This window comes from Buceros rhinoceros, unplaced genomic scaffold, assembly GCF_000710305.1.
Source record: "Buceros rhinoceros silvestris isolate BGI_N320 unplaced genomic scaffold, ASM71030v1 scaffold6196, whole genome shotgun sequence".
Lineage (NCBI taxonomy): Eukaryota > Metazoa > Chordata > Aves > Bucerotiformes > Bucerotidae > Buceros > Buceros rhinoceros.
This window is the reverse complement of record NW_010419234.1, coordinates 17,863-44,730: the sequence shown is the minus strand read 5'-3', so window position 1 is coordinate 44,730 and position 26,868 is coordinate 17,863. Positions and strand designations below refer to the sequence as shown.

At 39.7% G+C, this 26,868-nt stretch overlaps 1 protein-coding gene across 2 annotated transcripts in view; it reads right to left on the bottom strand.

Annotated features, from left to right (window-relative positions):
• The window catches only part of SLAIN1 (SLAIN motif family, member 1), a 50,897-nt gene that overhangs the window by 9,308 nt on the left and 14,721 nt on the right, over positions 1-26,868 (bottom strand). The window contains exons 2-3 of one of the 2 annotated variants that reach the window (XM_010138820.1): positions 8,850-8,999; positions 6,498-6,836 (exon numbers count right to left, since the gene is read on the bottom strand). In XM_010138820.1, coding sequence (XP_010137122.1) covers positions 6,498-6,836; positions 8,850-8,910 — 400 coding nt within the window. In that variant the 5' untranslated portion in view covers positions 8,911-8,999. Of the gene's footprint in view, positions 1-6,497; positions 6,837-8,849; positions 9,000-26,868 lie in introns of those variants that run through there. The other variant, XM_010138819.1, reaches the window with a different exon arrangement.

The window sequence follows — 26,868 nt, the reverse complement described above, 5'->3', positions numbered from 1 at the left end:
TCCTGCTGCACTTGCAAATTCTCATCCATCGAGCATCTGTGTTACTTCTTTGGTGGGTCCTTGTGTCTGCTGAGATAAATGGCCCTGAAAAGCAATGAAAATAGCAGGTCAGTTTTGTGTTTGGAGAAAACCCAAAAATGTTCATCTTGATGCCATTTTGCAGCTTTCATCTCCCTGGATGATCCATCCTCTTTCATCTCGCTCTTGGAAGTTTATTCTGTCACCTGTTCCTCTCCTAAGAAGAGCAGAAAGAGTCTTACAGATGTTTTGCTTGTAAAAGAAACACTGGCTCTTGTGAGCTCCATATATGGAAGCAGAAGGTAGGAGTTATGTGATTTTAACATTATTTCATGCCACTGAGACATGACTAGATATGAAGTTGCTGGGTATATATGAGAAGAAAACAAAAATATTTTCCCAAGCCACTAGTAGCAAACCTTCCCTTTTTAGAGCTCTTTGCTCTTCTAAGACCGATGAGAAAATTAGCAGAGATGAAGAGTGAAGGAGTAGAGCTGAGATGTATTCTCAGGTGAGAAGTAATTTGTCCAAATAGTCCTGTTTATGATGAATGCTGAAATTTGCTACAATTTTGACTACCTCTTGTACACTAATCTGGTTCAGTGTCAAGCCTAAAAAATCGTCAGTTGTTTACAGTTTGTTCCTTTAGGAAGATGCAGATATTAATGAGTGAGGAACTCCAAAGGACCTGCACCTTCTACAGCATCCATACTTATTGTGATCCACTAGTAAGTCTCAGCTATAATCTAGGTCGAGACAGATATGATGTTTAAGCAGAATGCAGCCATATAAAGCATCACAGATGTATTTTTTCCTTTCCCAGCCTTATTTGAGATGTAACAGCATGACCTGCAGACGTTGTATTTTAGAGATATTTGAAAGTGTGAAGAAAATGCAAGGTCATGCAAAGGAGTTAATAATCAGCTCCTGATTACCATCACCTTCTCAGAACAGTTCATGCATATACACAAGCACTTATCACATCATGAGTGTTCTTTAGGCAGCATATATTGCCCTTATTTCACATATCCGTAATCAGAATGGCACAACCAAAAATTGCCTACTGCATGTTTACACTTTTTCCCCGATGTGGCATCCGTGCTGAATTGCGTGTCACCCACAGCACAGGAAAAACTGGTAATTGTGATATACACGTTTCTCTGCCCTCAGCTGAAAACATGCATGAAAAGATGACCCCACACCACAGATCATCACTACTGGGAGAAACAGGTCAAAAAGCAGGCAAAATGTCCCTTATTCTGTCAATCTTTCAACACAATTACAGTAAAGACAGCAGTTTGCTCCTATCCAGCTGCTTCAGTTCTGATTTATTTCCAAGAAGTCCTTTTCCCGACGCCATTTCTTCTCTGAAGTAAGACTGGGATCAGTGGCCCAGCTTCTTTCTGGCAGAGCACCAGAACAGGCAGCACCTGCCTTCCATCTTCTGGTCCCAGCACTGCTGGTGGCCACCATGTTCCACTGCTTCTGTTTTTTTCCCTTCCCTGACCTAAATCTATCACCAGCTGAAGATTAATGTCCATGCAGCAAGTAAACAGACCTTGCCCTCAGAGCAGAGCTGACCCAGAAGAGGTGCGCTCTTGGTGGGCTGCCAGTCTGGGAGTTCTGTAGCGGATCTTGGTAAGTATCATCTTCTCTGTGCCAAAACATCTCATCCAGCGAGGTTCTCCTTGCCCGAAGGGGTTAAGTTGACTCCACAGCAAAGTGTCTTAAGACACGTTTATTCATTCATTGTTATTTTCCACAAACATTGTCAACGGTTTAATTGAACAAAAGGACTCCTATTCTCAATATATCTTCAAAGGTGACAAAGTAAGATTTTTTAATAAAGTCTGCAACAATTTCCTAAAGTGAATTTTCCCCTCCTGACTGAACAAGAGAGGCTATGAGAAAACATTCTGTAATTCAGTAAGAACAGACCTCTTCACACCTCTTCAAACACACAAATCAATGTTAGTCTATACTGAACTGATAACTAAACACCAACCCACTGCCCCTGAAATGCTGCTATTCTATATCTGCCTGGAGTTTGCATAAAAAAACCTCCAGAAACACCCCAAAACCACATTTGCAGCTTTCCAAATAAGGCAAAGGTGTTGCAACAGCTAATGATGTTCATAATACTTTGTCTGATAAAAGTTATTCCCCAGAAGCGTATATAATAAGGTAAGTCATAACTAGTAATGTCTGGAAAACAAAAGAAACTTTTTGAAGTGAATGGTATCTGTGGCCTGTTTATGAAAGTCTCAACCAAGCTAAGAACTTAAAAATCAGCATGAAAAGGTAATGGAAAATTTGCATTAAAATTAAGCAGACTGCTACTCTACAATGAAGGATGTATTTTTTATCTGCATTATAATAAACTTCCTCTTCAGCCGAAATAATTTGTCCAAAATACAAAGTTTTCAGGTTTTATTACAGAATTAGACACCTTAAAATGCACATGAAATAAGGGGTGCCAGGATAAAAATTTATGAGTAGGCTTATCTCAAGATCTGGAAAGTGGGCTTGAACACAAGAAGATCAATCCCATTTTCAGTATCTTGTCTATCCAGGATTTTGACTACTCTGGATGATTTCACAGCACTATATTTCCGTTACTTCTGGTTTCAGAAAATCAGATGCAATAAAGGGCATAAATATTAACACCTATTAAAAAAGAACAAAGTGACCAAATAGAAATAAAAAATATTCTTAAAAAATTTAGAATTAAAGAGATTACAGTTAAAAAAAAAAAAAAAAGTGCACAATTACGGACAGCAGAAAGCAGCCTTGTTTTATGAAATTTGGTGGTATTTCTTATACGAAAATGACTGAAGTATTCTTGATATTACTAGAGTTAGCAACATTTTAAGTTGTTAACCACGAACTTCTTCAAATTAGAGGAAGGGAAGAGAGGTTTAAACCTAAATCTTTCCATTGTCAACATATTAAAAGCTTTCTAAATTATAAACTACACACTAACTAGACAGCCTCACTTTATCTAATTGCAACAGATACTCAAAAGCCATTTCTCTCCTGCCTCTCTCAGATCTTCTTTAAATGCTCTATTTCTGAGCAACTAACTGATCACAAAATCCCCCCAAACCAGAATGAATGCCTTAAAAAGTTCAGAGATTAAATTTTTCTGATGTAATTCATTGTTACAGACAATTCAGCTAATTTAGCGAGGGTGTAATTAAGAGGAAAAAACCCCCAGATTTAATACAAAGCTTTTCTATTATTGTATTCTTGCCAGAACTGGAAATAAAACTTATTAGCAAGCAAAGATAACATACACACACTACAGGTGATGGCTGCAAAAATACTGTTTAGCGGTAATAACAGTAACAACAGCCTACAGTCTATGCTACAAGTGGCCCAAAATACACCTTAAAAACATCTTATCATGTTTACATTTGCACTCATCTGCCACTTCATGCTAGCGTTTACCAGAAGCCTTTCAGTACAGCAAGTTGTTGGGGACTGGCAATAAACAACACTGGTATCAATCACTCAGACACGGATGGGATAAGGCGAGAGGAGAAAGAATGTGGGCCAAAGTGTGATGGCTAGATAGCGTGGCATTTTAAAACAAATGTATGGTATTTCATTTTAAAATAGCGGTACAGCAACTTAAAACAGGGCAGAGTGTCACAATTACAGCAAGAGCAGCACTTTGCTACAATACATTGACAAGAACAATGCATGAGTTCAAAATTATGGCCTCAAACACAGCTGGAAAACATCTGTGAGAGTATTCTCACCCCGGGCACAGGTAGAAAGTTACTAGGGTAACCAGAAACCCCAGACAATCTCTGTTACCTAACAGGCAATCCTGCAGATGGAGAACAAGCAGACCATTGCCTACAGTCAGAGACAAGACACCTAGTGCACAAGTCAGTGCCTGTGTACAGGTACCTCACTGCCATTTGAGAGATTCTGGGTTGTCTATGACACCTTAACACCACCGACACATGGTGATGAGGAAGCCAAGCAGAGTGCATCAAAGTACCTCATATAGTGCTAAGTGTCTGTATGTGGGCAGCTGAGTCGGGCCCTTCATACACATGTGGGTTCCCAAATCTCAGCATCTAAATGTAGGTGCCCCTCATCAGCCAACCAATATTATAATCTTAAAAGAATTATTAAAGTTTCTCAAGTTTATCACACCTTTGGCATATTTGTTATGGTAAGGTAGTTAATGTTAGAGTAAGTACCTCAAGTTGTGTACCATACCATATAAACTTCGCTAAAAGCAGGCAGGATAGCACCCCTCATACCATTTGTTCCTAAAGGCAAAGGCTTGTACTTGAGCTAAACACATAGACTAGTCTTGGAGAGACATTGTGTCAAAGCTAGACACTTTTTTCATCCCAGACTGAGTGCCAAAATTCAACTTGTCGTTTTTCTCTTACGGAGAGCTCTGAATGATTAAAGAAACCAGGGGCCAGTCTGTTCCCTGCACATACAAGAACACAAGTCATCTCTATGAGGGAAAAGAGAGGAAGAGAGATTTGGGAAGACTGTTGGAATGGCTGAGAGCAGCACAGCATGTGGCATGTGTGATTCTGATTAATTACAGATGATGATTTCCACATATACTGAAAGCAGTAACTAAACAGTTTAGCCCTTCCATCTATCATACCCCTCTTTTTCATTTGCCTTGCTGAACTGTAACAGTGTGGAACACACCATCCATCACACTGAGCCTCAGACAAATTCTTAGTTTTCAGTCTACCTCCATTTCCCCATGCAGGAGCTTTTGAAGGATAATGAAATTGTTGCCAAAATGACGAGAAGTGCTGATGAGAAGATACTGTCGTAATACTACTCAAACATACTCAATACAGCACTTGACTCCTTTTATGCTGACAGAACAGAGCCAAAGTAAAACACTTCTCACCATCAGTATTTGTCACTTGCATGGATCAGTACTGTATGACTCAGATGCTGAAGGTGCAGAAGCTGAAGAGATAACTCCTGTCTAAAGATAGCGTACTGGCTATTATAGGACTGTATGTCACCCCCGCAAACAGCTACCTGAGGTCACGTGTGTCCATCTCTGAGCAACACCTAACAGATTATCCAACATCTCGAAGTTTTTAACGAAAAAGACAACCAGTGGGTAAAAATGGTGTCCAACTTATACACTTGCATTTACAGGCTTTCTAGTTATTAAACTAGGAGTCTAGCATTTTTAGTGCCCTTTAAGTACTTTCTTAGGATTCCATCTGAGAATCCAATGCTTAAGTTCCACTGACACACAACACAAAAAAAATGTTTGAAAAACCGTATAAAAAGATCACAGCACCACTTCCTGACCTTAATATAATTCAACAATGCCCCATAACCTTCCTTCCTATATCCCCAACATTTCTGCAAGACCACCAGTGCTGTCCTGTTCTTGTACCTCACCAGCAAGAAAAATAACATCGAAATTACTATGGCACATATGCTGTACCAACAAACACACCCATCGCTCTACCCTCTGTCAGTGTCAGTCTTCTCTACATACTGCTGTTTGTTGAGCATACTTCCATGCCATGTCTTACTTTGAACACTAGTGCTTTTGGCACCAACCTGCCGTGTCTTATTTGTCAGGAAAGCAACATGCATACCTGCAGCGTTCTATAAATAGCAACTTTGTGGTGTTTTGAACAATGTATTTGTTTTCTTGCCCAAGGGTGAGCTGTAACCTGCAATGATACAAACAAGAATCTGACTGAAAACTGGCTGTTTTGAATTAGCTTGGGGAACAGACGGAAGGAATAGGAAAGTAAGATGCAGCAGGAGGAAGAAAATTGTGATCGTAATAAGGAATGAAAGGAAGGTAACAGCAACAACAGAAGGATACCTACGTCTTGAGTAAGCACTGAGAGACAAATCTTCCAGAGACACTGGAATACATCTCAAATGCAGTGCAAAAAAGCAGAGATGTCTCAGGATAGTTTGGCAGTGACATTATCTCCCACTACTTTAACAGTGTGCCCTACCAGTCCCAGAGCAGGAGCAGAGCATTGACCCCTGCTGTAAGCACTCATCATGGATTCACAGCATATCTGCATTAACAGCAAAGACAGGAATAAAAAAGGGAATGAAAAGCTGAAAACCCTATTTTGTGTTTTACTGTATCCATGATGGACACACATAGGTCAAGCTCAAAAGCCCAGTCAATTCTTCTAAACAACTACTAGCCTGCTTTTCTTCACTTGTGGTCATCCTTGCAGCACTTTAAAACAGACTAAAGCCACAACTTTCATGACCAGGTCCAATGGATTACATTTTGTAGCAAATTACTTAACAATAACATACCTCATTCCTTTGCACAGTCTTAAATTGCTTGTCACAATTCATGGACTGATCTAGCTGTCGTACAACTAACTGTCGTACAACTTCACGGTGTTGACACAACTTTGTCTTTAAAATGGCACTGACACCTTGCACAGAGAAAAGACTACTCAGAAAAGCATGCAACCCACCTCCATTAATCCTATTTGGTTGCTGCTCTGGAGTTTGGGTTTGAGGAGAGTAGCAGGGCTGCTGGTAAGTATTTGAAGGGAACTGGGGAGAGGTAGGGCTCCTCCTGCAGTCCCGGATACTGGAGAAAGTCTGTGAGTGAGGAATCCCTCTCTGGAAAGGGGAGCAACGAGTCAGCCTTGGCTGCGGAGGTGGGAGGTGGTCAAACTCTTCCTCATCTTCAAGACTATAGCGATCGTATTCCTGGTCACTGCACGTCCCTTTCTTTCCCGCGTGCAGAGAGACACTTGAGCTGTGCCTTGACACAGATGCTGAAGTGGAAGCATAATCTTGTCTAAGGCCTGTAAATTCCAAGAAGAGGATGATTCAGCTTCTCCTATGTGATTATCTCTCAACATGCACTTCAACCTTGAAAAATAAGCAGGTGAAACGTCTGTAAAATGTCTAATATCTTAGATGTCCCTCTTAACATAAGACGCATTGCCTTCAGGGAAGCATTTGTTCCTCTTCCAACAGAAAGACTACATGAGCACTAAGTAACTTTGACATGCCCTTAATTAGAAGAATTAACACTCCCTCTATTAGTTTTTCAAGTTATTTGTATTAAACTTTCATATTCATGCAATAAAAATGCTGACAGTGACATTTCCTAAACTTATAACTCATAAATATTCTGGCTCTCCAACCTCTCTGAACTAGAAATAGTCCCTGCTAGCAGCCGGTCTCATGGACGAGGCTTAGCAGTAACACAGCTGTGGTTTAGACAGGTATGCATCCTACCACACCCTTCTCAGAATGCCAGGTTTTGAAGTTCATCCCACTAGCAGCACTGCTCCAAGTCAAGTGAGAGGGAAACATACACATCACTTGTACATCTCCTCTTTTCCCAGCTGCACAGTAGCCAGGGAGAAAGGAGATGTTCATTGCATTTCCAGGAGCTCAGTAACTCGGCCAGTAGCTGCGGATAACAACTTTCCTAGATTTACAAAAAGCCCTCAGCTTTGACAGATGTCTTTGCCTCATAATGAAAACATCTTAATATGCTTTTCCCCCCGCCCTAGAGTGGGAGTTTCTATTCGTGGCTGTGAAGAGTGTGCCAGCGTGCACGTATACCACTACCACTTCCCATGGGATTAAGTGGACAACAACTGTCACATGCTCAAACATCCTGTACCAGCTGCTACTACAAGGATGACATACAACCATTACACCTGACATAGATTTGATGAAAAACAGTGTTTTTCCTTCTAGTTTACCACTGAACTGAGTCCTTAAAGAGCTAAGTACCTCAAGTCTTTCTTTAAACCTTACTCTGAATGAGATGAGTGCAGCTGTCAGTTAGGTAATGCAACCCTTTACATCTTTGATAGTCATATTTTTACCTTTTTAAAAAATTATTTTAACTTTCACATAATATCAGAAATTTTCCAAGGTATGACGACACACATTTGCCGGCTGAGAGTTCAGCTATCTTGGAAAGTCTCACACTTGCTAATTTCTCTGCTGAACGTAGCGAGTGCTACCAGACACTCAGCTAGTTAGACTGCTGACAAGTGACCACTCTGGCCTGCTCAGTCTGGTTGCTGCAGCCAGATCACAGCTCTCATTTTTTTCTTCACATTTTATTTTTATTTTATTTCATCACTTATTATTTGGCATTTTCCTTCAGTCACTATCTCTGAATTTCTCTTGTTTTTTATCTCCTTGATGTCTCACTTGGCACTAATAGGAAGTGAGAGTCATTCTCTGAGTGACTTTAAGTCAAATGCCTTTTATTTGTGAATAAAGGCATTTTCCAAAAATTACTATCAAGCCAAACTATAATCTATGTCAAACAAGCTTTTGGGCTCAGACTTGTGCACAATCACTAGTCTCAAACAAAAATGTTAAATTTAAACGCCCCATACAATTCAGGATTTAAAGGCTAAATAATTTCAAAAGTAATCTGACAATTAAGAAAATCAAAATAAGGCAAAGAAATCCATAAAAGCTGCTTATTTTTATCTTATTTTCACTTTTCTCATGCTTTAGCATCTTCCCTCCCCAGAAACAAAAATGTTTTAAATAATGTGATAAGACATTTTAAATCTTCAAAATTTAAATTTTCTCAAGAGGTATGGAGCTACCAGTTGGGATTCAGAAAAATACAAACATCAAGTTTTGAAAGATCCAGTACCAGTGACCTGAACCCTACAAAGTGCGCACTGTCTCTGCACAGGTGAAGTTTTTCAATCTGCCACTCGAGAGGTGACACCATTTAAGAAAGACCCAGACTGAGACCAGACTGCAGCAGTTTTGATGGCTACAGGAAATCTTCCTCAAACTATTTTGAAAAATGAAAAAAAGCCACCTACTCTCCTCCTGCAGACGAGCCATGATCTGAACATCAGTGAGGTCTTGCAGCTTGTATCCCATGGAGATGGAATCATCCTCCAGCTCCGACGTGCTCAGTTCACTGTCTATTGATGATTGTGGGCTCAAAGGGGAACTCCTAGAAAGGTAACCTATGTAAGAAAACATAACCTTTAGGCAATGAATACATCTGGCCATCTTTCATTCATGACTTTCTGCCTTTTATGTTATAGTAGCTTGAAATATTTTCTGTATAGCAGATAAAATCGTTCAGATGTGTAATGCAATCCACAAAGGGCTTTGATATTTGTGAGAAGTAGTAAGTGTAATACTGGATCATTAATTCCTCCACTTGTTACCAAAATAGCATCACATACCCCAGACAATGCATAATTTATCCAATACAGTTCTGATACAGCTCAGATTAGTTAGAGTACACATCTACATTAGAATCCTTCTTACAGGACTGTGGTTCTCCCTACCGTGTTCTGAAAAGCAAGTGTGTATGTGTCACCAACTTCTGCTCAGTGCTCAGATTCTGTATCAGAGGCATTTACCTAAATTCTGCTGTTTTGTTTTGGGTTTTTTAATTATTTATAATCATCAGATAAATCAATGGCAATAGCTACTAAGACTGAACAATATGCAACAATAAAAGAAGTACTGCCTCCTTCATAGTGCTACTTCTGGAGCGGGCTCTGGATTTTATTTTTTCCCTGCATGATACTAAAATATAAACTAAATTGCAATTAGTTGCATGAGCTAGTTGTTAAAGAAAAATTCTTCAAATAAAACAGTAAATCACTTTCTAATATCCTCTGGACCACCAGAGGCCCACAGCATGCAGGGCAAGAACTACCATGTGACTGTAGGTCATCAACTGTGCTTCCACACAGATGTGATTGCATCCTCTAGCACTGCTCAAAGCACTGCTAAAATTCATCCTAAATTCAGCTGTTCTTTATCGCCAACACAAAAGAACACGCAGGGGCTTACTCTGCTTTGGAAGGATTGTAGGGAGTAAATGTGTTTGCTTTTTTAAATTTGCAAGTTACAATTGTCCTCAAGGATTTCCAGAGGTAGTAACAGCTATGCCCTTTTGGAGCAGCAGTAGGAAGCTGGGCAAGATACCTGAGGGTATCTCAAACAGCATGAGATGCCTTCATTTAAGGACTAAACTGTGTCTTGTTGAATAGGGGTGTTTAGACATCTTGCTCACAGAGACACTTACACCAGGTGTTCAGTCTGGAGCTCTATCTCACCTGCAGCGCCCATATCCCTAACAGAGCTTTCACACTGATTTCATGTGTTGTAAAGAAAATTGCACACAGATCAGCGTGACACTGAGGATAACTTCCTTAGACCACGCCTGCTCCCACCGGCAATAAAATGTTAATGTCTCTTCCCCAGAAGATTATTTTCTCCACCACCACTACAGCTTAAGAGAAGTCACAGATATAAAACGACTCCTGATACCTGTAGTGAAGAAGGAAAAATGCAACTCTTTGCAATTTACAGCCCGTAGAAACTTTCTATTTTTCCTAAAGCTCCTGTGTCCCCTGAAAATCAGTGGTGAACATAAAATAAATCTTGGATAGCAGCAACAATACTAGTTGAAAACAGCTATGACTCCACCAGCTATTTTCATTATAGAAACATCTCCCTGTAACTTCATTACACAGCTGCACAAATATTTCTGTAGACATAAGGAAGGGGCACAATGGGACAGAAATGAGCAGTAACAGGCCAACAAAGCTGGGGACTGTTTAAGCCACAGTTAAAACTATAAAACTATACTCTCAGGTAAACCACTACTGAGAAGTAGGCCCTGTTTACTAGCATCACTTTCCTAAAAAATGCTGTGTAACATAGAAGATAACCTACACTGCTAGTTAATTGCCAAATTACACATAATTTAAAAAAAAAAACTCCCGAGAATAGACAAGAGACTATATGCAATATCCAAACAGTGTATTGTTGTTAAATGCTAGCAAGATTAGATTACATTAAGCAATTCTGTATGCACCATAAATCAACAAAAAGATAAGCATTACCTGTCCGTTCAGGTGTTAGTATTGCTTTACTGGAGGTTTTAGAGAAGCTGGGACTATTAAAGCCATTGGTATATGGGGTGAGTCTTGCAACAGGACTATAAGGAAAAGCCAAGGAGACAGATGTAGAGAAGAGGTTCCGCCATCGGCTAGCTGTTACAGATGCAAGGGAGGAGGGGGGGAAAAAAAGATTTATAGTTATAAATAGAATAGTGCCGTTAGAGAGAAAAATAATCTTATCTTAATCTGTTTGCTACACATTTTTTACTTACGGCAAATGGAAAATAAGTAAAAAGTTCAGCAGCAAAACAGAGGATCAATACAGCCTTCTAAAGGTAAAAGTGTGCTCCAAAAACTATATTAGGAAATATGTCTTGTTTACCATTTCCTATGTATACATCATTCCTATGTATACATACATTCATCACTGGGTATGTACGTTACACAAAGTAACAGAGAAAGTAAAAACCAGTACAGTTAATACAGAAACACAGATGAACTTTGTAGTGCTCTTCAAGGAATTGTTCATGGCAACCAATCATCACGCAACTGAATTAGCAGTCAAATTATCGGTTATGGGAGTTCAGAGACACTGAAGTAAAAAGACGCTTAACCATCAAGAGCTAAAAGCAACTGTAATCCCATAGCAAGCTTTTAAGCTACCATATTTTCCCTTCTCTTTTTACAGCATCAAATTCCTGATTACATAAGCATGAGGTTTTTTCTCACTGTTTTTGGAGGATCAACCAAATAATAGAACAGGGCACCTCTTTTTCTACATTGCTTACAAAAATCTTGCAAGGCATCTGGTCTGATCAGTAGCATCACAAAGAGCTCAGAGTAGGCAAAAAAGCTAAAGGATTATTTAGTTTACATTTTCTTAGCGCATCCAGTGAAGTATGAATACAAGTGTCCTTTGGTTTGCCTACTTTTTAACATGTGGTCAAAAGGTAAAATAAACAATATCCACATGCTCTTCAGGAAATCAATAAATACTAGAGAGAAAGTTGTTTTAGGTAGAAGGAAAAGGCAAAATTTTAAAAACCCACTCAATTACAACCGAAGTTTGCACAGATGAAAACAAAGTAACAGTATTGCATGTTTATTTGTGACAGAATCTGTTTTGTCCTGACTGTACATCTGTCAGGGAGGTTGCTAGGAACATATCTATACCTAGATCAGAGATCAATGGCATAACCTTGATGCTTAGCAGGTGCACTTTGCAGTGTCAGATGCTGCAAAGCGGTTTTCAAAACTAGAAGGGCCCAAAAGCCCTCAAAAGCTATTCTCCATCACATGGCTTGTTAATACCACAAATCCGCTGTGTTATTTGGATCTGTTGATCCAGTTGTTTTAAACACTCTCAGATATTCAAATAATATTCAGGCCATTTTAAAATGTCATTGTTACTCAAATGATTTAGCATGACAAACGAACACTATTCTTTCTTCTTGCTAGCATCAATACCAAGAGGCCAATGAGAACAGCAGGCAAGTGTATCTTGTTGATGGGCCGTCAGTCTCATGCTTGCAATCTTTTGGAGTAATCAGTTTGTCACCAGTCCAAAAGATGCTATTTGTCCCCTATTCCTTTTGCTTTGACTCAGTCACAGGTACTCTTGCATTTGTAAGGAATAAGCAACATTTTCTACTGTTCCCACTTCTGCTACTACGTTTGGAACACTGCCTGGTTCCAGAACTGGCACAAAGCAGTCTGTTGGGGAAAGGGACTACCTGCAAGGCTCAGTCCTTGTGGGAGGGAGCTAAACTACTCACTAGTAAGGTATAAAAATTCAAATTATGATCTTTGCAGTTCCCTCATCACAGATTCATGTGATTATAATTCTCTCATTTTTCATAATTCTAGTTCCTTCATGTTTAAAGAAAACTATAGGTCTGAGATCTTAACTAGGAGCAGCAACAGCACTACTAGGAAACTGCTCAATGTCAAGCAATATGGTACCGACTTCCTGGCAGAGTTATTTGTCCTTAACATTCACTAACGTGATCAGTTCAAAAGTTGAGTATGCAAGTGTTCCAGGACAAAAAAGCGAGCAAATGAAGATGGACACAACTTGACAAACTAGTATAATCGCTGGGGATGAGATTAACTCACAAGGAGTTAATAACTCAAACTGACTCAAGGCACTGACTTAAAGAAATGCATGCAGTAGAGCAGATCTCAATATCATATCCACAGCTAATGTTTGTCATTTCCACTAGAAACCATCCGTAAGTAGCAAGGGATGACAGTTCCTTGCAATTTTTTTTTTTTGCCTAACACAAGATCCTGTTTTGTAGCAGCCTGATCATTTGCCAGGCCAATTAGCTGCCAGCATGTTCTCACCCCCAGATGTGGTCAACCGTACAGCACAAATAAACATCATTCATTACCCTCTACAATAACCGCTGTGAGCTGGCCCACTGAGCACAAAGCAACAGTTATTGTGACTATGAAAGCAAGAACCCACGCGAAGAATATGATTAGTATTTATGGCAAACCAGATTTCACACTCCTCTTTCAAACAGTATGTGTTCTCAAGGAAAGACAGACAACGAAGCCAAGAAACTGTATCCATACTAACCTCTCTATATAGTAAATCTCTAGATAAACCAATGTAAAACATCCCCTATTCTAGAATTTCTGTCGCCATGCCTAAAATAAAACTTCACTGTGTCTAAGCATCAGTAGAAAATTGACACATTTAGGCACACAATTAATTCCACTGTTTAGGATCAAATACAGAAAATTGTTTTCATTAGATTTCAAATGGAAATGCCAAAGTACATATTGAGTACTTCTACCCGTTAGACAGCAAAATTAGACTTACTGAAGTCTTGTGCTACTGCCAAACATGTAAAAAGGTATGTAGGAATCCAGTGCTACAAAACTCTAGGCAAAATTTGAAAAATCACCAAACTGTGCAATGTACAGTAATTTTAGGACAGTTATTTTGCTCCAAATTGATTCTGAGACTGCCCTGCCTAGCAGGATAAAACACCTCTATGGATACATGGATGAGACAATGTTGTTAAGACCTTTATTTTAAAAGATCAGCTGTTAAGCTCTGAATTTTACAATATTTGTAGCTTCTTTATAAAGCCCCAACTCCAGTTGCCCATGGATGAAACAAGAAACTCAGGTACCCTGTAAAAAAAAAGGAAGTTTCTAACTTTTTCAGTTCAATAGAAATGTGAATAATCCTGCTCTGAGTACCTTATACTGAAGAGGCATGAAGGAAGAAAAAGTATCAGCCATGGAAAGAAGCATTAAGAGAAAAGAAGCCAAAAAATCCATTTGATTTATTGATGGCAAAGAGTTAAATGCATTAACAATCTGACTTCTTGAGGCATGAACCTGTTGGAACTAACATCCTGTAATACAATATGCACAAATTGTCCAGTCATCAAACTCTACAGTTAAATTGGAAGTGTCCAACTTTTTGGGTGCGATTTCCTTGGTTTTGATCAATTTTTAGTAACCAGACTGCTGCTAACCCAATGTGTTACACGATGTCTACTTTAATATTTTAAAAAAAGATTTGTCAAAATGACTACATAAGCAATCGAAAAAAACTTTTCCTTTACAAATGAAATCAGCAACAAGTAAGCCTATTCATAACTTTAAAATATTTACTAGCATAACTGCAGTTTAAAAATTAAGACCTTTTTTAAATAACTTTCCTGGAGATACCAAAATACTATGATAGATTAGGATAGTAACTTACATAGAAAAATACAACTACGTAAACACAAACATTCACCATACTGACTCCTGTGAATATTCAGCATTTTTATAAGAACTGATGGAAAATTTCACATGAAAGCCTGAACAAGTAAACACAGCTCAAAATGAACAGAGCACTCTGCAAAACCACAGCTACATGGTGCCATATTTAAAGCAACTCCTTCACTAGAAGCAATTTCTCATTTAAGCTACATCCTGTACAGTTTCTAAACATATATAGAAGCATGTTTTTGAAAGAGAAGACAAAATTTGCTATTCAAATTAATGGTAATGTTCGTAAGCTGGGACACAAGGTAAAAACCATCACAGATTCTCATTATGTCGCTTAACTTGGGCGGGGGTGGGGTGGAGTGTTATACTGATGTAAAAAGGAATAGATCAAGTAGAGGTCCACTACTTGATGTATCACATACACATTATATTAGCTAAGGATATCGGGGTTTCTGAGAAAGCAAAAGAAGTACATGCACATTTTAAACACCTCCCATTCTCATAACTCCATTATAAACCCAGTTTGCTAGAACAGACTTTCACTCTAAACAACACAAACAAAAAACATTTCTTTACTATAAAGACCGAAAACAATAAAGTCATAAATCGTGTTGTACTGATGACTAAACACACTAAATTATATGTGTTAGCTAGCTTGTTTATCCACCCAATTAGCTTAACTTTTACACAGGCCTTCAGGCCAGAGTCAAAAATACTTTTTAAGTTCAAGCTAAAAACAAATTACATTGCACATATGCAGACATTTGAATATGAGTGCTAATTACCCAGCCTGAATAAAAATCCTCTTTTGAGCCAACGTTGGAGAAATAGTTACAGCACTGTCAATCAAAAATCTTGCAGTCAATCAAAACTTGCCATTTTGAACACACAGCACTTTCCTGCCGACATAGTTTCTTCAGAGCAGGAAACCCAGACTTCTTCCCTGGTGCGTTCTGCGTATCAGCCACACCTAAAAGCAAAATCTTTCTCTCAGGAGTAAAATGCACAGTCCTGCGTGGGAAACACAAGTATTTCATAAATCACTGGAGAAATCCAAGACTGCTAGAAGTGAACTCAAACCCCTCTTCTTACTGTAGATAAGAACATCTAAACCAGCTAAAAGGTATCACGTCAGTGAGGAGTAGCTAATAGCCTCCTCCCAAAGGCAGGTATTTAACCGTTGCTTTCAGTCCCTGTAAAACAGTGATTCAGAGTCTGAAAGCTACTCCTGCAGTCAGATGTACACCTGGGAACAGGTAAGTGCCTAATGTGCTTGAAAAGACAGCTAGAGGAAGAGGAAATGAAGGCAGCTCCCGTTACTCACTGATGAGTGCTGTTGTTGGGACACTCTACTCAAGAAGCTGGAAGTGTGGGCTCCCACTACTCACCAGCCTGCAGAGATTTACTTGGGTCCCTGAAAAACCCAGAGCTCCTGTAAGAACCTAAAGCATTCTGAAGTAGAAGGCAGGTGCTACATAGATACTCAACTACAACGACATTGTCGTATCTCCACCCAGGAACAGATCTTCAGGTAGTCAAGTTTTCAAAGCAAAGCCTAAGTAGACACTGTCTTTCAAGTACCTCAGTAGCTCCAAAACACAGAGAACTTAGAAGTACACACAATCTTTAGGTTTACTTCAGAGGGTGAGGCATTCGGCTCCTGTGCTCAAAAGAGGACTGCCATACCTTCTAGGGTATATCTGAATCCAGTGCTTCAAAGCATTCCTTTGCAATTACAAGTCCTAAAAACTTTTAAAAAAATTGTATTTTTATTACTTACAAGATTAAAAATTCCAGACCCAAACGAGCAATGTTTTCAGCTCTAGTAACTCTAAGAGTATTGAGTTGTATCTGTAAAACTGGAAGTTAACCCAAGGCATGCACATATTCCCATCTTGCTGAATGCTATTGCACAGCAATCAACTCAGCTTTTCAAGCAGCACATATCTCATTCCAGTCTCCCACAGCCACCAGCCATGGTCATCTCAAGAGCTTGTTCCAGCACATATGGTTTCCTAACCACATCTGGAGCTCCCTCAGCCATCCAGCTAGTGGTAGAAATTTTACCATCAACAGAGTTACACTTCATATGTTTAATGCACGTTATCAATCATACCGAATCTGTTGTTGCCCAAAAGTATTTCCCCGCACTGCCACACACACATTCACAAAATGCTCTTGGGGCTTGTTTTCTGCTTCTATCCCTTGATTTCTTGGTCGAGAGAGGCAAAGCACCTCCTCCTAAGCTGCAATAGTAACAGAGAGAAACCCCTCGAGTCTAGACTGCGCAAGGGAACTACTTTCAAGAGTCAGTAAATAGGTGTCTCCAAGTACAATTTAGTACACATCCTTACCCTTGAACGTTGAACCACCATAATTAGACTACAACAACTGAACAAATACATGTTAACATTTTCCTTTGGTTTCAGTTTTCTACACTAAATTCTATGGCTTCTCAAGCTCTTAACATCCGCCAGCTAGTGAGAAACTACGCAGCAATGAAATGCCTTCATTTGATTGTCTATTGCAAGAATGTAATTCCTCTAGAAATTTCTAAGTTTTCATAGTGGTTTTAATACTCGATACACAGGATTGCCAGGTACAGTAAAAAAGAGATTAGATACTTGTCTCATGCTACTTCAAAATAATAAAAAGCAATCAAGCTCAGCTTAAAATGTCTAACGAAACCAACTGCCACTATAGTTTGGATATACAGTGATAGATTAGGAGGAGCTGAGAAAATTAATAAATATTGTTGTCTTGCCTCTAAGCCTAGGAATACTGAAAAATAGTATTAGTTTTAACAGTATGTGGGAACTGGGAGTATCTGAAAAAGTTTGTTCCCCAATTCATTCACGTCAAGCAAGTCCTTTCTTAAATTATATGAAAGTATCTAATATTAGCACAGAACGAGAAAGCAGGTCTGTTGCTATGTATTGGCATACAACTGCTTGTTACATAGAACTGCAATAATTCATATACCTCAAGAGCTGCCCCAGCAAAAGTAGCATGTCTTTTAAAGGTACAGTCAGAAAGTCTATCTAAACTACAGCAGTTTCCAGGACTTTCAGCTAACATAGCAAAGCAAAGGAATCAGCAGTGGTGTTCAGCACACTTTATTTGGTGACAAAAATGTAAATCTGGTTAAGATTCAGGTATGATGCACTTTGTCTGTGTCTGACATATCCCAATTGTGCCCAATCATTTACCTATCAGTATGAGCAGGAAAGATTGATATATTTTTCGAGACAGACGAGCAACTAGTCTATTTCAATGTACTTCAGTGAAAGACTGACATGAAAATTGTCCTTGGTTACACGGCATACTGGAAAAAAGACAATACTGCTTTCCAAATGCAGTGCACTGGAGACTCTAATCACCATTCCCCAACCAGCTTAGTCACAAAAAGGATTTTATGACATCAAAGTATTCACAGACTAGAAATGAAATGGAATTGAGAGGTATGAGTTACCTCCAACAAAACTTCTACAAAAAACAATACTGCACCTTAACACCTAGTGCTTTGGAGGGTTGTTTTTTTTGTTTTTTTCTTAACTTGCCTCTGTTTTTTTAAGGCAAACTTTTTACTGAACAGGTATATAAACAGACAAGCACAGAGGCTTTGTGAAAAACGTAATTGCCTCAGCATTCATTTTCTTTCTGTGTGTACAATTCTCCCTGCATGCAGAGGTCGAAAAACAAATTTTCAGAGCACAACGGATAGCCAAACTTGGCTTCCCAGCAACCCTTTCTTGAGAAACTGGACAAATATTATGCTGAAGTATTAGGCCCTAGGCATGACCTAAGGCCCAAATGTCTGTTCATTCTCCACTTCCCATAGTCAGCAAGTGCCATTTTACATACACTGCCAGTCTGATGTATTTTCATTCCATTTGGTGGATTCTTCACCAGAAACCATGAGCACACAAGCTCCCACATTTCAGCTAGTTTGAAATAAGATATACCTTTCTGAGCACAAGATGCATTCTCATGTATTACTACATAAGATAACCTGGAACAAAACATATAGCCCCAGACATTCTGCCAAACTACAGGCATTTCATTCATTAAGGAGAGTGTTTATTTTACCTCAATGAATTTTAGGCTCCTTCAAATAAGGAATTAGGAGCCTTCCAAAACAAGGAATTCTTATGAAATGACACTGTGATTGCTAAAATTTACATGGGGAGACTACACAAATTCTCAGAAGAGGAATCCACCAAAGGTTAATAAAAACACCTAAATCAGAGTTCCCATCTGGTTCAGTCAGTCTCTGAACTGGAAATACAGCTAGAAGGGGCAGGCATGTATGCTATTCCCCCATATTCTCTCTCTCTTCCAGGATCTATTTATGGTACTTTTGGACACAAGATCCTGTGTCACACAGACACAATAAAGACAATCTTATGCATAGACATTGATGGCCGACCTAGTCACCACGGGATACAATATACTCCAAAAAGAAGGGACGGGGCACGATTCATCTCACCTCCACTTTAAAAGCACAGGAGCTGGGGCCCGTTTGTCTGTGCTGCCTGCAAAGGCAGCCCAGTGGGACTGGCTCCGATACAGACCTCTGCATGTATTCAAACAAAACTCACTCTGACAGCATTCGTTACAGAGAACGATAAACACAGATTTCAGAGACTGCATTCAGTTTTCCCTTTCTCTAAGCAACTGAAAAAGACAATTCTTTTTGCAGTGCTAGAGCACTGCAATGCTTACATCTATCCTACGGAAACAGCTGTAGAAATCAAATCAAAGTTGTGGAACCTTTCTTAGCCACAGTTCCATTTGAAAGGGGAACCCTTGCTATCTTCCTACGGGCTAATGCTTTACCCAAGTACTGCCCTTACCATGCTCTCAGATGTACTGGTACACTCTACCAGCAAGTACAACCATCCTTGCAAGACTTCATGCTAAATCGGATCAATTATCCAATCTGTATTAAAAGACCTTAAATCAGGAAAAGTTCCTCAATCCCCTTTACCAGGAAGATGGAGCCCAGCTGTACTAGGGAATTTAAGGGAGAGATGGAGAAGCAGAGAACAGTAGCAGGAACGTGGGGCTGCTGAAGCCAACATGGCCTCCAAAAAAAAACGCTTGTCAGAGAACAGCCTCTATGATGTGTCTAAAGGCAGGTGAGATGAACTCAAAGTCTGACACTGATTGTTTGCTTACTTACACAGTGCAGAACAAAACAATAGCACTTTCATCATATTTTAACAATTAGCAATGAAAAAGGGACAAAATGATAACCATCTTCTAGAGTCACTCAAAGGGTAAAGATCTATCACCATGATGTACTGACAATTCACATAAGCCCAGAGGAACATCTTCCTCCAACTCCTGCTGTGCCAGCTGGACAAACCTCCTGTTTCAGCCTATTCTGGCTCTAACTTACCAAGTCTCTGGTTAAGCTCACCCTACTAACTGAGATGGGCAAGGAAGCCATCATCTAATTGTCTCAGCTAACAGATCTGAAAGGGCAGGAATTCTCATAGACCATAATGAAGTTAGAGCAGGACATACATCCCTGCCAAAGAGAAAGTGGGTTACGCTCCCATGTAAAGGGACAAAAGACTCAACCACAGCAATCTAAGATAATCTTATTCCAACTGTAGTGAATCCACAATAGAATTGCAGGCTTGTTTATACTGTAGAGCGGAGCAGAGCATCTGAGAGCCCTGAAGAAGCTTTGAGGAGGCTGGTGCACCTACCTAAAGAAAGGAGGACTGTGGCAAGAAACTAACATCTCTTCCACAACTAGCATACCTTCACTTGGAGCTAGCTGCACTCAACCTGGTGGGTATAACTGATGTCGTCTCAAATAGCTCAGGTAACCTTGCAGAAAGCTCCTCTCCATTCTGAGTGATGGCTTTGCTCCTCTAACATGAAACAGGTGTCTTCACACAAACATTGCTATTACAGTCTACTGCAAAGCAAAACACTACATTTAAGCAACGCAGTGTCAGAAGTTAGGACACACATACCACTTTAATTCTGTTTGAGCATCATGAGCAGTGTGAATCGCATTTTACTCACTACCTTCTTAATGCTGCCTGATAACCCAAAGGGAAAACATTTTGTTCGGCACAATCTGTGGCTTTATAAATCACAGTTCTGTCATTGATTACATGCACTCTAACATTACCATTGTGAAAGAGACATTCGTAATCTGGTATGTCATCATAAGCAAAATCAGAAATCTCACACTCACTGCATAAGCGTTATGAAATTCATCCCAACCTTCTTGAATTCATTACCTTTGGTAGCTGCTTTGTCTATATTTCAGTGACTGTGTTATACAGCAAAATCCCAGAGAGTATCTGGAATGCATATTTTGCAATCACTCAATGCTGGTTTACATGCTCCATTTGCCCCAATACTTCAAAAATAGAAAAACCATCTAAATTTTGAACAGAAGAATGTTTTTTTGTCTTTTTCTTTACAGGTCTTTTTGTCTTTGTTCTTTCTCAGGTCTGAAGCATCTCTCGGGTCTGAGAAATAGTGTGCCTATACTGTGTGTCTCAGGACAGCTCTTTGCTCACTGCTGTCTGCACAGCCCTGACATTCTTCCTCTGCCATATAACTCATACTGCTTCAATCCAGGGGACATTTGCTCTGCAGAGCAGTATGGCATACTCTGTCTAGGTCTGAAGGAGTCAAAGGAACGTCTGCAGATAAGCAGCAGGAAGAAGCATGCAGCTGCAGAAGTCACGTCCACAGTCTCCATAAAATCAACACCTGCAGAGTCTTCATTGGAGGTACTTGCCCAGGATGCAGCTCTCACAAAATAAAGCTTTGGTGACCAGCAGTTTGGTAACTACTGGGCTGAATTATTAACACTACAGTTCTGTTGAGCACAGCATTATAAAAATATAGAAGGAGAACCTAAAACTGCTTTCTCTGACTCAAAACTGCCACACTGTCCCCACGTACTTGGCACTGGTGAGGCCACACCTCAAACACTGTGTCCAGTTTTGGACCCTTCAAGAAGGACATTGAGGTGCTGGAATGTGTCCAGAGATGGGCAACAAAGATGGTGGAGTGTCTAGAGAACAAGTCCTGTGAGGAGTGGCTGAGGGATCTGGGGTTGTTTAGCCTGGACAAGAGGAGGCTCAGGGAGACCTTATTGCCCTCTACCACTACCTGAAAGGAGGTTATAGTGAGGTGAGGGGTGGATTTTTCTCCCATGTGACAAGTGACAGGAATAGAGGAAATGGCCTCAAGTTGCACCAGGGGAGGTTCAGGCTGGATATTAGCAAAAATTTCTTCAACGAAAGGGCTGTCACACATTGGAACAGGTTGCCCAGGGAGGTGGTGGAGTCTCCATTCCCTGAAGGTGTTTAAAAGATGTGTGGACGTGGTGCTGAGGGACATGGTTTAGGGACCCTGGCAGTACAGGGTGAATGGAGACTCGATGATCGTAAAGGTCTCTTCCAACCAGATGATTCTGTGATCTCTCAGAGAGGTGCTTGTAACTGTAATGGAAGCAATGACATATGCCCATGGAGAGGGAAGGAGGTGCAGTCTTGGCAATCTCACCTGAAATCAGGTTGTTTGTAGGGTTTGTATTATAAAGTTATCCCTGTGCAAAAGATATATACAGTTACAGAATGTTGACTAGTATATACTCTGTTAATATTTCCTGTTTCTGCATAAAATGTGTTATAATGTCACTAATTTTCACATCTGCTGTAAAGAAACAAAGGAAGACTAAAGTCTAAAGCCAGGCCCATAATCTAATTAAGACATTCAACAAAATACTAATTGAACTGCCTTAAGCAGGAGAGGAGACATAAATTCCTTGTGCCCAAAATCAGCGCTTGCTGTCCCAGTACCAAACCACAAGGGTGGGTTGTTCCACTTTGAGATGGAGAGTACTTACCAGGGTTGTTATTTTGAGAGACTCTGAAAACCACTTTAGAGAAAGAATCTGGGGAGCTGTAACTCTACAACTCTTTCTGGTTGTGTCCCTTGGAGTGTGCTGAGCCCTCAAACTCACCACTCTCACTAGGCCAAGATTCTGGATCAATGAAGAGAGAAACCTAGTATCATATATAAGCTTAATAATGCATGTTGGGGTTGGGGGTTTGCTCGTAATATGGGCCCATGATCATAAATCTGTGCACTTAAGTGAGCACTTCATCATCCTAAGAAATATCTGGTGGTAAAGCTGACTTACAGAAATCTGGCCTGCCACTTCTTTGGACATGGTTATCTATTATTCAGGAGTAGGCTTTCAAGCTACTAATCCATCTGGTACACATACTGGGTATGTAACTCTTGTTACAGGCCCTCCTCTTCCCCAGCCACACAGCTCTGTCCCTTGGGGCTATCGATATGTGTGGAGTTTGCCTCAGAATCCAAGGGGAAGGGGAAGGAGAAGCCGTTTCATGTCCCCTATTCACAGAGCAGCTTCAGCCACCCTTGTGCAAGTCATGTAGGTGCAGTGACCATCTTTTTCAGCTGCAGTAAAAGCCGGTAAAGGTAAATTTCAGCAGCTGTGTGGTACTTAGTTGGCGGCTGGAGTTAAACCACGACAAAGGTTAAAATGGATTAAATAAATTAGTATGAACCTTATCTTGAAAGCACTTACAGCATGTTTAACACACAGAAACAGAGGCATATATGGTGGCTACAGAAGATGTGACCTGAAAGCTGAAATACAAAGAGCATCATGGAATTCATTCAAGCTGGATCCAAGCAACATCTATACCAATGTGTATAATCCATGCAACATCACACTGCAGTGTGTGGATGTATTGGAGTTAGGCTGTTTGCCATGCCTCTGCATGGTGTAGACAGGTTGTATTCATTGACAGAATCAACTCCTAGGGTCTACTTATGTTTTGATAGCACAACAAGGAGGGGTAAGGTCTTCTGTGTGCCTGTGTATGCTCTGTATAAAAGTGATCCTTCAAGGCTACTAAAAACACGAGAAGCTTTTACCTTGTCAGGAAATGCCTTACACGCAGGAAAAAAGTATAGGTCTTGGGTATTTTCTTAACTTCAGTCTGAGAAAGAGGCCTGTTTTCAAAACCAGTTAACCTAATAGATCTTTTTTGTGCAGAAATAAATCTCCCTAATCTCTTGCAACTGTACATTAGACATCTCCAGTTCAATCAGCCAAAAGCAGTTTTAAAACCCTAATGACAGCAGTGCAGCTACTCTTTTGGAAATGCTCTTTTCATCCCTTAGAGAACAGCAGCTGCTTTGTGATCTCTTGAGTCTTTGTGTCTTTGTACTGGTAGGTCTAAGATCGTTAGTGTCATGGTATTTATCTTCCTGTGCATTCAGTACAGGAGCTAAGCCACTGCCATCACAGCAGTCCCACAGAACTCTGCTGGACAAGCTCCCTTTCCGCAGCTTTGGTCTCAGAAGTTAAATAAAAGACAGGAGGAGACAGTAGTAAAAGTGCCATTAAAAAAAAAATTAAAATCACATCATCTAAAACTCTTCACTAATATTCAACAATTAGGAATAACATTCAACCACAGTGTAAAGAATTGTTTGGGGTTTTTTTTTAAACACATGTTGAAAGGATTATTTTATAGAACAAACCAGATTTTTTAATATAGAATTCAAGAAGGCTCAGCTGCCATTCACGAAATGGGGTAAGATGAAGGGTGCCTTTGACCTTTCAACTCTAACTCCACACCTGGGAGATTCCTCTGGGATGTGAAGCAATGCTACTTATCCCTTCTCTGCTTGGCATTAGTTTGAACAGGCATTAATTTAAATCTCCTTGCAGATCAGAGTTCAGCTTCTAGACAAGGTGCTCTCATGCTCTTCTGCCGAAGACCTACTAGTCCTTTAGTCTATTCATTGGACTAGAAGTAAAACAAAACAAAAAACCCCTACTTACCTAGTGTGCACTACCTCAGAGAAGGTAGCTAGGGTTTTGCTCCAGTTAATAAAAGAGAACTTCATTTCCACATGCCGCACAGGATGTACGACAGTTCTCCTAAGAGGACACATACTATACCACTAACTAGATAAGCAACAATTTGAAACAAAGACATAAATTTTTATTCAGGAGAACAGGTGGCTGAAAGAAAAATATACCTAATTACATTTTATAAATTTAGAATTTTTGGTAGCGGAGATCTTTTTCCTTTTGTACACTACCATCTGCAAGGGAGGTACGCTTAAAGGGTAAGAGATCCATCCTCTAAATAACAGACTCATAGAAGGACCATTTCTCTTCCTTCTCCTAACAGTATAAGATAATAATTACACACCAGGTGGTATTCAAATATATGCATCTGTTAGGATATAACTCAAAAAAGGTAAAATAATTCAAACATAAACCCTAACCTACATTTTTTCTAACCTTACTGGGTAGTCTTGAATTACCCCTGCATCCAAGGAACATCCATAAACACATTATAGTTCTCACTATGACTGTATCTATTTGCCATTTTTCTTCACAGCTTAAACCTCTGGAAGGGTTTTTTTGCAAGAGAGCTTCTCTGACTACAGTTTCTGACTCTTAACACCCTGTGCCAAGATGCCACACTCCTTTTTCTTTGCACAAATATATCTGCTGCCTATATTCAATCAGACTGGAAATGGTAAAAGTTAGGCTCAAATAGAGGTCAAAAGCAGCACTTAGCCTGCAGGACCCCTGTGGCTTTTAGATAAATATAGCAGGTGTCACAGTTATGTGCTTACTATGAGAAAGTGTTAACACTATCACTCAAAACAGAGAAAAGATACAAAGCCCTTCAAAAATAAAAGATACTGTAAACAGTTTTTTCATATTTCTAAAAAACCAAACAGGGAACAAAGCGCGCAAGTTGAGGATTAAGAAAAGTTTTGATAGAGGTTTAAGTGACTGCTAAATATAATGAAGTATTCAGAATACATATCCTCATGTAGAAATAAGGTTCAACACCATCCTAGAGTCATATAAGGAAGTACTACCCAAACAGTTACTTCTAGGAAAATAGGTAAAATGACATGTAGATACATAAATGACATAGATACCATTATCATTACTGTCATAGGAGTCAGGGCTTCTGCAATGATAATTTTTAGCCTAAGCAGACCAGTCTCTTCAGACTTCCTAGAGAAAGACTGATTTCTTCTGGCACTAATTCAGAGCACACTCCTAAATTTAAGCTCCTCTGGAGTGATTTCAGACATCTCAAGAGACTCCCTAAGTAAACTTTGCCTTGTGAGTACCTCCCAGAGGTACCTGCATTGCAGTGAGAACTGCACAGGCATTTAACAGAGGCAATCCTTGCTCCTCACAAACAAGTAATATTGGTATAAGCTGACAGAGAAGGAGAGAGGAGTGTAACATTACCAGCCAAGAGCACAGTACAAAAGTGAAAGCATGAGAATGCACAAGAGAAAAGAATTACAGAAGCACCATCAATATAATCAATCCACTGCTGCCAACATCCCTCTGCCTACATCTTAAATTTTTAGGATAAAAAGCACTCCACAGTATCTTTTAAGTGTTTCCACCACCAGAACCTATCATGTTTACAGTAAAAGAAATATGCTTGGACAAGAATGCTTGAGATTTCTCTTCAAGCTTCTCCATAAAAAACATTTTGTTTCTTCCAAGTAATTAACTCAGATTTATCAACACCCACATGGGACAAAAATAACAAAATCTTTTTTGGACTAAGTCCAAAGCAACAAGAACATATGTGCCTACTTACAAACGGGGTTTTTTTATTCAGTTATAAATAAAGTTCCATTTCGGATTACACTGAAGTATTTCACACCCACTGCTTCAGAAGACATTAAGAAACAACCACTCAACATTGGCTATTATGACTGCAAAATATCAAGCAGAAAGGACAAAAAAGAAAACTGGTGACACCACAGAGGAACAGGCTGAAGCAATTGATTCCCTCCATCACTCCATCTTGTCCTACTTCTCGCTAGCCTACAAATAGCTCTCTCCCCTGCCTTTCCTATGGGACAAGAAGGAGAAACAAAGAACATCAGTAAAGTTTGCTCGTGTTTCACAGAGCTACTTGAGGGACATGGTAGACCTCTAGGAAGAAAAGACTTAAGAGTCTTAGGATGATGAGCCCAGTCCTCTTTATTTGCAGGTAACAAGATGACAGACGACTAAGTCGCTATTACCACCACACTACAGGCCACAAAAAACTTCCCTGCACCCATAACAGACTTAAGACATGCTATGAACTAAAAATTGCCTGGAGCCAAAAAATCACAAATACATCAAGCATCAAACAACTCT